Genomic DNA, 12,434 nt, shown 5'->3' on the forward strand with positions numbered 1-12,434 from the left:
GACTGATGAGTCACCGGGGCCTGGGGGGTGCTGCTGCTGCTGCTGTAAACTAAAGCACCTGCACCTCTACAGAGTGACGTTGTCAACTCTAAATTTAGTAATATTATTATAAACAATACATATTTGAGATGTTAGACTAATATTCAAAGAGAGGCCACGTTTCTTTTAAAATATCAGGATGTCATTTGTAATAGAAATCAGCCTTTGTTCAAAACGATCAGAGCTGATTTGGTTCATCAACACGAGACCAACAGAGAGAATAGAGAACGTAAGGATCGTGTACATGTAGATACACTGCCCCCTGTTGTTAAGACTGTGGACTCTGCCGGTGACGCCTGTGTGTGTCTGTGTCTTCAGCCTGTGAAGCCATGCGGGGCTCCACTCCGCTGGACGTGGCCGCGTCGTCGGTGATGGATAACAACGGCCTGGCTCTGGCCCTGGAGGAGCCCGACCTGGAGAAGGTTTGTCACCTCCGCACTAAATCAGGAGCTCAGCACGGCAGGGAACACATCGCTCACTGCAAAGAAATGACTGACGGGGTTCATGATATCAATGATTAACAGACATGGAGTTAAACTACACAATAACTGACACTTGAACCAGTTAAAAGGCATAAAAATAGAAGTTTTTTAGCAGAAATGTGCAGTACGAACAGAAGGATTGTGTATAACCAACATGACTTGTGTGTTTGTGTGTAGGTGGTGATGTACCTGGCAGGTTGTGGTCTTCAGAGCTGTGCTATATTGCTCGCCAAGGGTTACCCCGACCTCGGCTGGAACCCCATAGAGGGAGAGCGCTACCTGTCTTTCCTGAGGTTCGCCGTCTTCTGCAACGGTACGTGGACTTTCATACGGACCAGGTAGAATAAATGAATAGTTTATTGTTTACTAGTGGTGCCCCGAGAGTAACTAGTCCATTAATAATCAACCTTCATGTGGACAATGTGCTATTAAAGTAAACAAGGAGATGAGAGAAAACAACAGCCTGATATTAACTGTGCAGAATTTAAATCCTTTCAAAATAAGGGCTTGTAAATGTTTCCGGACATAGTAAAAAGTTATTAATCCTTAAAACATGCAGACAGAAATGTTGGCTCTGCCTGAATAGGAATATATAAAATATCCCTCTTGGAAAGCACTCTCCACCATGTCCCTGTTTTCTACCCTGCACCTCACTCTGTCCTTTTTACGAATGATTTAATCATCACTCTCCCTTTGCCGGCTGTATCTGTGCACCAGGCGAGAGCGTGGAGGAAAATGCCAACGTGGTGGTGAAGCTGCTGATCAGACGTCCTGAGTGTTTCGGCCCGGCCCTGAGGGGAGAGGGAGGCCAGGGTCTGCTGGCCGCCATGAAGGAGGCCATCAAGATCGCTGAGGATCCTGCTCTGGACCTGCCGAAGACCCCCGCTGGGGTCACCACTGGGTAGGAATCCAGACCAGCTCCTCTGAGATCATCACTAGACGCTAAAAACCCTTTAAGCTTCCTGTCACTTTGTGCAAAGCGGCTTCTGTAACTCATCCACTGACATTAGTCCTGATAGTGGATTTGACACAAACATTTAGCTTAAAGAAACTTATCTGCTTTGAGCCTAAAGCTGCCAAAAACCAGACTTGAACATTGATTGAAGATGAGTTTGGGAAAAAGTGTTGGTGCATGCCGGCACCCATTAGTATGCACAGACTGTAATACACTGGCTGCATTTTAATGGGGGGGCGGTTATTACTGCCTGAAGGAAGAAGATAATCTGGGATGCTGGTCAAAATCAATATGTGTTTCATAGTAGCCTCTAAGGAGATCATGTAATTTGGCAAAAACATGAATGTTTGTGTGTGTGTGTGTTTGTCTCAGGTCTGGTGAGGAAGAAGGAGAAGTTATCCACATGGGCAACGCCATCATGTCCTTCTACTCAGCTCTCATCGACCTGCTGGGACGTTGTGCTCCGGAGATGCATGTGAGGCTCGTGACAACAAACCAGAGCTCAGGAATACACAGACTCAAATACATGGTCTGTGCAATTATCTGAATGAAATGATGTTGTGTGTCTGTTGCAGCTCATCAACGCGGGTAAAGGTGAGGCTCTGCGTATCAGAGCCATCCTGCGCTCTCTGGTCCCGACGACAGACCTGGTGGGCGTCATCAGCATCCCCCTCAAAATGCCTGTGGTTAACAAAGGTACGGTCTTTATTATGGCGGACGTTTTATGTGTTTGCTACCTGAAGTCAAAAAGATGAATGAAGTCGATCCAGGCAGCGTTAAGTTCCTACCAGCTGCCAGTTGTGAGACAGAACATCAACCAGACAGAAATATGATGTTTGGTTGAGATTCAAGGAAGCTGTGCACAAAACATTTGAATTTACCCTGTTTACAAACACAAGCTGCGGCTTGTCGGAGGGAAGTGTTTCCTGCTGCTCGCTGAACCAACCATACTTTGTGGTTGTGAAATATGAGAAATGTTTGAGAGGATTTAGCTGGGACATTATTTAGGTCACGCTGGCAACAAAAATAATATCACATTGCTAGTTTGTCATATTACTTTTACCTTAAATCCTTACAGCCAAACTTTCAATGCTGGATTTAAAGATGAACTTTTGTTAGTTCAGCTCTTTCGTTTCCATTTGTCTCTCTTTCCTTTGTTCCTCCTGAATTGTTACTGCTGAGAATCTTTTACTTTATCTTGCATATTCTGATAATAAAGACACATGAAACTGAAACCTTAAAAATATGTTTAATCTTCAGATGGCACAGTGACCGAGCCCGACATGTCAGCCTGCTTCTGTCCGGACCACAAGGCCCCCATGGTGCTCTTCCTGGACCGAGTGTACGGAATCGAGGACCAGAGCTTCCTGCTCCAGATGTTGGAGGTTGGCTTCCTGCCTGACCTCCGTGCCTCAGCATCTCTGGATACGGTGAGTCCTTAATATCTTTCTCTATCTTTATCATCTTTAGTATCTTGGCTCCTGCTTTATTTCCAGCTGAAATGTTTTTTTGTCTTTGTGCACACAATTAAGTTCAGGTTTCCACTTTGCTCATTAAAAGCTTGACAAGCAGACATTGGGGCCTTCTTTTACTTCTTTTCTATGCAAGAACCACATCATATTTCTTTTTGCTGTTGCCAGGAGCCTATATTCACTCCAGTGTTGACATGCATGTGTTGCTCTCGGTCCCACAGGAGGTGTTGAGCACCACCGAGACGGCGTTGGCCATGAACAGGTACATCGGCTCGGCCCTGCTGCCTCTGCTGACCCGCTGTGCCGCCCTCTTCGCCAGCACCGAGCACTACGCTCAGCTGGTGGACTCCACGCTGCAGACCATCTACCGGCTGTCCAAAGGCCGCTCGCTCACCAAAGCCCAGAGGGACGCCATCGAGGACTGTCTGCTGGCCATCTGCAAGTAAGGCCTGTCGAACTCAAAACTCGGAACAAGCTGCAAATTTACACAGTGAAAGAAAACAACCAATTAAGTTTTGAAGGAATTCATATTCTTTCCTGAACCTGATTTAAATCTGCTGTTCTTCTAATTAACTATCTGCACATTCTCTACATTTGTCCTCTGTGCTTTTTCCTTTATTAAATATGTTACGATATAATATAATAACATCATTCTTCAACTCTTTCTAAGGCACCTGCGTCCCTCCATGATGCAGCAGCTGCTTAGACGTCTGGTGTTCGATGTTCCCATGCTCACCGAATACTGCATGATACCTCTGCGGGTGAGACACTGGTCACATGGTCTCATGTCACACTTGTTGGATTCAGTAGCTGAAAGACTTCATTAACCACTTATCTTCCACACTAAGCATTTATCAATTTGGCTGAGATTTCTTTCTCACATACACAACACAGTTTTGATTTTGCTATGAAGTATTTATTCTTAATTAAAAGGAGAACTCTTAAGATCGGATTCCAATATGTTTTATTATCTTATATTGTCTTGTGTCTCTGTTCTGTAGCTGCTGACAAACCACTACGAGCAAAACTGGAAGTACTATTGCCTGCCGGCCGGTATGGGCACCTTTGGCACGGCCTCCGAGGAGGAGCTGCTCCTCACCAAGAAACTATTCTGGGGAATCTTTGACTCGCTTTCTCAGAAGGTACATTCAGAAAAACCTAGTTTTATAGAATATTTATTAAGATAACCTCGACAGTGTATGCAAGGACCAAGAGTTTCCTCTGCCAGCTATTTTGGATAGCTGGTTTAACTCCCTGTGTTTTCTGTATCTGTCACTTTCCCTCTCTGAGATTACATCCGGTGTGTGTTTAGAGACGAGGCAATATTTTCCTTATATCGCTCTCTGTTGCATAACTAACTGTTTTGTAGTCTGGTGGGTTTCCGCTCTCGTGAAGCTTCTCCGCTGTCTGCTGCTGTTCTCCTGTGTTCAGGTTTCTGAAAATCTTGACTTTTCCACACTCGACTGTGCCTCTCCTGAGAGAAAAGTTCTTGTTAGTCAGAGGCAGTGAAGCGAGAGCTCAATGAAGTGCTTGTGAGCAGTGCAGCTGAGGCGAAGCCAAAAACAGATGAATCATTTATCAGTTTGTGACAGCGCATCGCTCGCTGCAGACTTTTCCAGCTTTCTGTCTTTTATTTTCTTCTTCTCCTGGCTTTGCCTCTGCTCAGTCTATCAATCTAATGATCTGAACAGACACCTCTTCAGAAAGAAATGTAGAAAGAATTGTGGGTAAAACAGTTTGTAACCCTCCTCTCTGCCCTGTATCTGTCTCTTGTTATAGAAGTACGATGGTGAACTTTTCAAAATGGCCATGGCGTGTCTGTGCGCTATCGCCGGAGCCCTGCCGCCCGACTTCGTGGACGCCAGTCTCGGGGCAACACTGAAGAAACAGACGTCAGTGGATGCTCAGGGCAACTTTGACCCCAAACCCATTAACACGGCCAAGTGAGTGCTCTGGAAAACAAAACACTGGGAAAGGCTCTTACTTTGTAGGAGCCGAGAGGATTGAAAGGAACGATGTTGGAATTAATACAATTAAACAAATAAAAACAAGCTTTTAGATTAAATGTAGAGTGTTTGTTTACAAATAAAGAATCAAAGCTTCAGTATACGAGTCAACGGACTTTGTATTAACAATAAGTGATTCAACATTTTCTTTTTTCTTTCCAGTATCTCCCTTCCTGAAAAACTTGAGTACATTGCCAACAAATATGCAGAGCATTCCCATGACAGGTGGTCCTCAGAGAAGGTGAGTGGCACACGGGTGTGTGTGTCTTCCTCCCTCATCCTGACAGAGGATGACTCCTGTATGCAGAAGATAGGGGGGGGGGGGGAGTGTCTGTATGAAATGCCATGAAATGCTAACTTGTAATTGTGTTTTACCTTGTCTGGTACACTAGCATGCATTGTTACAGTCAGTGAGCACAGTATATATTTGTTTGTATGGAATTGATTTTGTGTAACTGAAGTGCGTGTAATGAACTGCTGCTGCTGCAGGTGTCAGCCGGCTGGAAACATGGAGACAATATGGACGAGCAGAGCAAAACCCATCCGCTGCTGAGAGGTTACAAAGCTCTGAGTGAGAAGGTACATGCCCACGGGCACACATGCTCCTACCAGCAAAACAAGTGATACATCAACTATACACATCAACCTTTGCTAGAGGATACAAGTTTTGGTTGTTGTGAAGACTAATTGGCTAAATGTGTGCTATTAATTATTATAAAACTACATTTTTTAATTCTAGATCAGGTGTGTTTGACTTCTTTGTGTTTTCACGTGTCGCCACAGCTGGCGGGGACACGGTCCTGCATGGATTCGATTTTACGATGAGAAGTGACAGAAGTAAAATGTTTTTCTGCCTGCAACGTGTAGGAGAGAGAAACGTACCGCTGGCCACTGAGGGAGTCGCTGAAGAGCATGTTGACGATGGGCTGGAACATTGAGAGGACCAAGGAGGGAGACGCCATCTTCCAACAGCGAGAGAGCGAAAAACAGAGAAAGATCTCAGAGTCTCAGGTAACATCTGGATCCATGATGCACTGACTCTGCTGCTACTTATCACCTTTATTACACAATGTTATTTGCATAAGCCGCTTCCTTCCTAAGGTCTTTTTTGTCCTTTGTTTTATTGATGCAGTTTCTGAACTGTGCAGAGATCATTTTGAATGAGACGCCATTAAAACAAATGAATGGCTGCAGCGCCTCTTTCCACAAAGCAAAGCAGCAAAGCTAATAACTCGGATAATAATTATTTTCTTGCCAGATAAATACTAAACAGCATCTCTGTTGTCTGGGACTGAGAAGCTGCTGCAATTTGAACTCCACAAAATATTCTGCAGTTATATTTATATACTTTCTTTTTTCATAGATCAATTTAACCCTCTAGTGTGTGTTGCAACACTTCTAATATTTCAATGTCCCACAATTAATCAGAAATTTGTCTTAAAAATATTTTTTCTCTTTCTGACTTTGCAGGTGAATTCATTCAGTCCGGCTCCGATGGACCTGCATAACGTCAATCTGTCCAGGGAACTACAGGTTGGTTTGCATTTGACTCTGTACCACAGGAGAAACGGGTCTGAAACATACCATAATACTCACATTGTGCTGTGTGTGCGCAGGGGATGGTGGAGGTGGTTGCTGAAAATTACCACAACATCTGGGCCAAGAAGAAGAAAACTGAACTCGTTAGCAAAGGTGTGGAAATGGACAGTTTAAAAAAAAAAGCGCACGTCCTCATTTTGAGCCGGTGTTTGTCTGACTGGTGATGTTGTGTTGTTCCAGGAGGAGGGACCCACCCGCTGCTGGTTCCCTACGACACCCTGACGGCTAAAGAGAAGTACAGAGACAGAGAGAAGGCCCAGGACTTCTTCAAGTTCCTGCAGATCAGTGGCTACGCCATCACCAGGTCTCCTGTCATGTTGTAGAAATATTTAAGAATAATGTTTCAACAGCACAGAACAGTTTTAAAAGTTTACCAAACAGTTAACTTGGGGAAAAATTAAGTTTTCACTCGGGCTGAAGATTACATTTGAATCTGAATTACATTAAATGTGATGGGTAATCATTTCTGATCTTTTCCTCTCAGAGGCCAGAAGGACATGGAGCAGGAGTCGTCATCCATGGAGAAGCGTTTTTCCTTCAAGTTCCTCAAGAGGATGCTCAGCTACATCGACTCTGCTCAGGAGTTCATCGCTCACCTGGGTGAGTGTGGGACATCTTTTTTTAAACTCAGGTCCGGTACATTGATTTTTAAAAATCTTCCTTGACGCTGATCTTGCCGCTTTTTACTCCAGAGGCCATGGCCACCAGTGGGAAAACGGACAAATCACCTCATGACCAGGAAATTAAGTTCTTTGCCAAGGTCTGGAAGTCCATCAACACCTTTTTTCCAAATGAGGAAATGAAATGTTGATAAATTCCGTCTAATCGCTGCATTTCCTCTCTGCAGGTGCTGCTTCCTCTGGCAGATCAAACCTTTAAGAACCACTGTCTCTACTTCCTGTCCACACCCAGCAAGAACATGAGCAGCTGCGGCTGTGCCTCCAACAAAGAGAAAGAGATGGTCACAAGGTACCGAACACAAAGCAATGCATTATTCTCCTTTTGTCAGGTTTATTCTATCTGTGTAGCAACTTCCTCCCTTTTGACCCTCGATGAAAAAGTGCATATTTTCATCAAACCATTTCCTTTTTCTTGTGCCTTGCGTTGATTCTCTTTGCATCCAATTCTTTTCCTACTCTTCTTCCGTTCTTTTCCAGCCTGTTCTGTAAACTGGCAGCTCTTGTCAGACATAGGATTTCTCTCTTCGGTAAGGCCGGCCTAGCCCCTGTGTGTGTGCTTGTTCCCCTTGGCTTTGAATCTCTTCATGTCTACAGTGAGCGTCTCTCTTACAGGGAGTGACTCTGCAATGATGGTGAGCTGTCTGCACATCATCACTCACTCACTGGACACCAGGTAAGTCGGGTGTCGGCACTTCTTCGTGACGTTGACCCTTTCTCTCCTGAGCATCACTTTACGAATTGAAATGTGGTTTGTTGCGTTCGAAATGAGTCCGTTGTGCTCGACTCTTTTCTCTCAGGACGGTGATGAAGTCCGGCTCGGAGCTGGTCAAAGCCGGGTTCAAGACTTTCTTCGAGAACGCGGCCGAGGACCTGGAGAAGCTGCAAGAGATGTTGAAACTGGGGAAGTTCATGCAGTCGCGGGCCCAGATGAAGAGCGTGACCCAGAGCATCAACTACGTGACGGTGGCGCTGCTGCCCATCCTCACCGCTCTGTTCGAACACATCAAGACACATGAGTTCGGAGTGGACCTGCTGTGTGAGTCTGTGTTTTCATATGCGGACATGTTTTGCAGTGCTAAAATATAATGAAATAAATACATAAAAAGAGAGCAACGGGAAAAGTTCATGAATATTTATGGTGGTTTATATCTCTAACCATCACAAAACAAAAAGGACCTCTGTGTCCTTGTACAAATACATATTCTGAAAATATGTTTTTAGTCTTAGTCTTTACATCCAGTAAAAACATCCCCACCATTGTCACTAATCATATTCAACTTTTTATTTGTCCTTCTCCTTCTGTCATCTTTATGTTTTTGATTGTAATCTCACGATTTTGGAGAAATAAATGAATATTTAATGTATTTTTTCTTTCAGTGGATGACGTTCAGCTTTCCTGCTACCGAATCGTGATGTGTTTCTACTCTCTGGGAACAGGAAAGAACCCCTTTGTCGAGCGGTACGACAACAAACATTCGTTAAACTCAGCAACAGGACGTAAAAAATGGATTTTAATTCTACACATGAGCAACTTTGTATGTTTGAGTCCCTGGTAAAGATGAATAGAAGCTGTCACTTCCATTCCCTATGAGCATTGGAATCAGGGAAGTGTGAAATGGCAGCAAATAAACTACTTAGAATATTGAGCTTTTCATTAACTCATGTTTGGCAAATGCAATTTCATAGTTGCTCATGTACTCTGGTAAAGGGTTGAGACTGTGGCCCGATATGATAACAACTGTTCAAATTAATATTTTTCATGAAAAAACTATTAAAAGAAAAAGGGTTTTATTACCGAAGGCAGCAGACGGAAGATAAACACAAGAGTCCTGTGAAACGGCTTTCATTAAAACCCACAATTTTGTGTTATTATTCCCCGACTGGCTTTTTAAACACCAATAAAAAAAAAACTCCCAAAATGTGCTGTGGAAGGGAAGTGTCCTCACCTTGAGCCGACTCGAGCTATAAAACAAGCAGTGAACAGGTTTGACCCCCAACCTGAGCTCGGCTGTCTGGTCTGAATTAATCCTGATGCCGTGTGGACCTCGATAAATGTGGAAGTTGAAGGTTGTCCTGACAACATCTGCTACCAAGGAAGCTTTTTAAACAGAAACAAAGTTTGAAGACTTTGCATTTTTTTATATGATGCACCAATCTCCTGTTGGTATGTTTATTTTCTTCATATAAACAGCGTATACATATCTACAGTATGTATATTCTTATATGTTCAGGCATCTTCCTGTTCTGGGTGAGAGTCTGGCCACCTTGGTGGGGGCCATGCCTGTAGCTTTCCTGGAGCCCCACCTCAACGCCCACAACCCACTTTCTGTCTTCAACACCAAGACCCCCCGAGAGAGAGCCAGTGAGTCTCCACCCTCCTTTTAAATTTACATCCTCATGAAGCTGTGAATATGCATGTTTAGTTTTTATTCCTCATATTTCCCAGTGACAGTTTGTCTCCGTGTCTAATCCCGAGCGACTGACGTTTGTCTCCTCCAGTTCTCAGCATGCCGGACACGGTGGTGGAGATGTGTCCGGAGATGCCTCGTCTCGACAAACTCCTGAAGGATGTGAACGATGTGTCGGACGCTGGAGCTCGCTACAGTGACATGCCTCAGGTCTGAAGGGAGGATGGGGGTATTTGAATGTATGCAAACTGATCTGAGGTGACTGGATCCTCAAAGACATCCACTACCTTATCGGCCATTGACTTACATTGATGCAAAATGGAAGATGCAGGGATTTACATGAATTTTGACCTAACTATTATCATCTCTGTGCCAACGACAGCTGTGGCCGTTTCCTTTAGACATGATGTATTAGAAACGCTTGGAGGGAGTTTCATTACATTTGTCACTGTGCACATTATGGCAAACCTTCCCATTAGTGTTGTATCAGGATACAAAAAAAATTCTAGTAATAGCATAATTCTAGTTAAAATCTTTTACTTTATGTTAGTGGGGTTATCTAATTAAATTGCCATTTAATTTATTTTTTTCAGTGAGTGCAGGAGGTTTTTATTATAAAAATTAACAGCTAAAAAGATTTAAAGACACAGTAAACACGTGTGCACATAAAGCGGGATTATATCATGGTAGGAACACAAAAATGAAAATGCTAAATGAATTCAAACCTGAATAGCATCTCATGTTGAGTGTGAGTGTGATGCACAATTGAGACTTGCATTAACTACAGGTAAATACTTACTATACGTACATGACTTATTTTGAAAAGAAAGAACAAATGTCGTATTTTATTACCTCTAATCAATTATTGTGGAAGTTATGGCAAATAGTCTTGGATTAATAATATCACAGAGGACTTTCGGTGCCAAATGTAAGACGATGATCAGTTCTGGCCTCTTCTTACCTTCAGTGATCCTGACCTTTAACCCTCAGCCTGTGTGTCCTGCAGGTCATCGAGGTGATCCTGCCCATGCTGTGTAACTACCTGTCCTACTGGTGGGAGAAGGGTCCAGAGAACTCCCCTCCAGATGCCCAGTGCTGCACCATGGTGACGTCTCAACACCTCAGCATCATCCTGGGAAATATCCTGAAGATCCTCATCAACAACCTGGGCATTGATGACGCTCCCTGGATGAAGAGGATTGCAGGTTGGGGACTCGTGTCAAAAACCAAATTTTAATATTGTACAGCTAACACATTTAAAATCAAGGATATATGTCCTATATTTAATTAACTGATTTTAGAAAAGTTACTGAAAACTTGGTGTAAAAGTTGTGAATGTAGTTTCATATTTGTGAGAGACGATTATCTACACAAACTCAGGGAAAACTTTGACGTCTGTCCTTCCAGACACTTGATTTATAATTGAAAGCATCCGTCCCCCTGTTGAAAATATACACATATATTTATGTCTCTCCAGTCTACTCTCAGCCAATCATCTGCAAGGCTGGAGCCGATCTGCTGAGAACCCACTTCCTGCCCACGCTGGACAAATTGAAGAAGAAGACAGTGAAGGTTCGAGCTTTAAATACACTGAACATGTTTTTTACAATTTGACATGGTGTGAAAACCTAGGAGCTAATCTTAGAACATTTTGTTGAGGACGTTTAATCCACTGAGTTGATTCCAGAGGATAAACTGTGGATGTGCTGCAGGTCGTGGCTGAGGAGGAGCTGCTGAAGGCCGACAGTAAAGGTGACACCCAGGAGGCTGAGCTGCTCATCCTGGATGAGTTCGCTGTGCTCTGCAGGGACCTGTACGCTTTCTACCCCATGCTCATCCGCTACGTGGATATCAACAGGTACGACAAACACATGATGATGTACAACAACAGTGACATGTGCGTTTCTTGCTCTCTGTCTCATGTTTCTGTCTTTCCTTTCGCTCCAGGTCTCGGTGGTTGAAGGAGCCCGACGCATACTCCACTGAGCTCTTCAGGATGGTGGCTGAGATCTTCATCCTCTGGTGCAAGTCCCATGTGAGTTTCACAGTTTATATAAAACAATATAAATGGTCTCTAAGTATTTAGATCCTATTTAACATCTTTTCTTTGTCCTCTGAATACAGAACTTTAAGCGTGAGGAGCAAAACTATGTGGTTCAGAATGAGATCAACAATTTGGGCTTCCTGACTGAAGAAGGCAAGTCGAAGATGTCCAAGGTAAATACTGTATGTAGGACAACACCTACACATACACAGGGTGCAGGGGAATATGATATTTTCTATATTCCCACGACGACAGATCTCTTCATTTTGTCCTGATGTCAGGAACACAGGAGATGGAGCAAAGTACATCTCAGTCCTCTCCTCTTTTCATTTGGATTTATCCCACTTGTCTCCCCTTCACTCTGTCAGCACTTTGGAAAAACACAACCTCAATTCTCCCCCCCCCCCCCCCCGACCATGCTGTCCTTGGTTTCAGAGACACAAGTCCACATAAGCACTCTTCCTGTGTTTTGAATCATTTCCCTGTCATGTGCTGCTGAACAAATCGAGTGTGTGGATTTGAGATCGACCAGAAGAGTTCACACATCTTAAATTTCCCTCTGCTTGGTGGATTTACAACATAGGGGGGGGGTTTCACGTGGATGCCTGTCGTCGGCCATTTATCTGGAAGTTGACAGTGTTTGGTCCGGCAGCTGCTCAACCGCCTGCCACCGTGAGGAAGTTGTTGTTTATCTGTGTTGGCAGAGTCGGATCGTTTATCTATTTGCCATTGACGTGATCGGTCACAGA

General features: G+C 43.8%; 1 protein-coding gene across 13 annotated transcripts in view; it reads left to right on the plus strand.

The window, feature by feature from the left end:
* ryr3 (ryanodine receptor 3) overlaps positions 1–12,434 on the plus strand; it is a 90,869-nt gene that overhangs the window by 58,907 nt on the left and 19,528 nt on the right. For all 13 annotated transcript variants that reach the window (XM_034580405.1, XM_034580408.1, XM_034580399.1 and 10 more), the window contains 30 exons: positions 358–461; positions 699–834; positions 1,239–1,422; positions 1,849–1,951; positions 2,052–2,172; positions 2,737–2,906; positions 3,170–3,390; positions 3,619–3,709; positions 3,950–4,090; positions 4,728–4,891; positions 5,117–5,195; positions 5,444–5,533; positions 5,822–5,965; positions 6,425–6,487; positions 6,571–6,646; positions 6,734–6,857; positions 7,038–7,153; positions 7,246–7,313; positions 7,401–7,522; positions 7,711–7,760; positions 7,846–7,906; positions 8,031–8,269; positions 8,611–8,692; positions 9,465–9,595; positions 9,733–9,851; positions 10,648–10,846; positions 11,119–11,213; positions 11,354–11,499; positions 11,589–11,676; positions 11,766–11,858. In XM_034580405.1, coding sequence (XP_034436296.1) covers positions 358–461; positions 699–834; positions 1,239–1,422; positions 1,849–1,951; positions 2,052–2,172; positions 2,737–2,906; positions 3,170–3,390; positions 3,619–3,709; positions 3,950–4,090; positions 4,728–4,891; positions 5,117–5,195; positions 5,444–5,533; positions 5,822–5,965; positions 6,425–6,487; positions 6,571–6,646; positions 6,734–6,857; positions 7,038–7,153; positions 7,246–7,313; positions 7,401–7,522; positions 7,711–7,760; positions 7,846–7,906; positions 8,031–8,269; positions 8,611–8,692; positions 9,465–9,595; positions 9,733–9,851; positions 10,648–10,846; positions 11,119–11,213; positions 11,354–11,499; positions 11,589–11,676; positions 11,766–11,858 — 3,620 coding nt within the window. The remainder of the gene's footprint in view (positions 1–357; positions 462–698; positions 835–1,238; positions 1,423–1,848; positions 1,952–2,051; positions 2,173–2,736; positions 2,907–3,169; positions 3,391–3,618; positions 3,710–3,949; positions 4,091–4,727; positions 4,892–5,116; positions 5,196–5,443; positions 5,534–5,821; positions 5,966–6,424; positions 6,488–6,570; positions 6,647–6,733; positions 6,858–7,037; positions 7,154–7,245; positions 7,314–7,400; positions 7,523–7,710; positions 7,761–7,845; positions 7,907–8,030; positions 8,270–8,610; positions 8,693–9,464; positions 9,596–9,732; positions 9,852–10,647; positions 10,847–11,118; positions 11,214–11,353; positions 11,500–11,588; positions 11,677–11,765; positions 11,859–12,434) is intronic.

This window comes from Hippoglossus hippoglossus, chromosome 24 (genome assembly GCF_009819705.1).
Source record: "Hippoglossus hippoglossus isolate fHipHip1 chromosome 24, fHipHip1.pri, whole genome shotgun sequence".
Classification (NCBI taxonomy): Eukaryota; Metazoa; Chordata; class Actinopteri; order Pleuronectiformes; family Pleuronectidae; genus Hippoglossus; species Hippoglossus hippoglossus.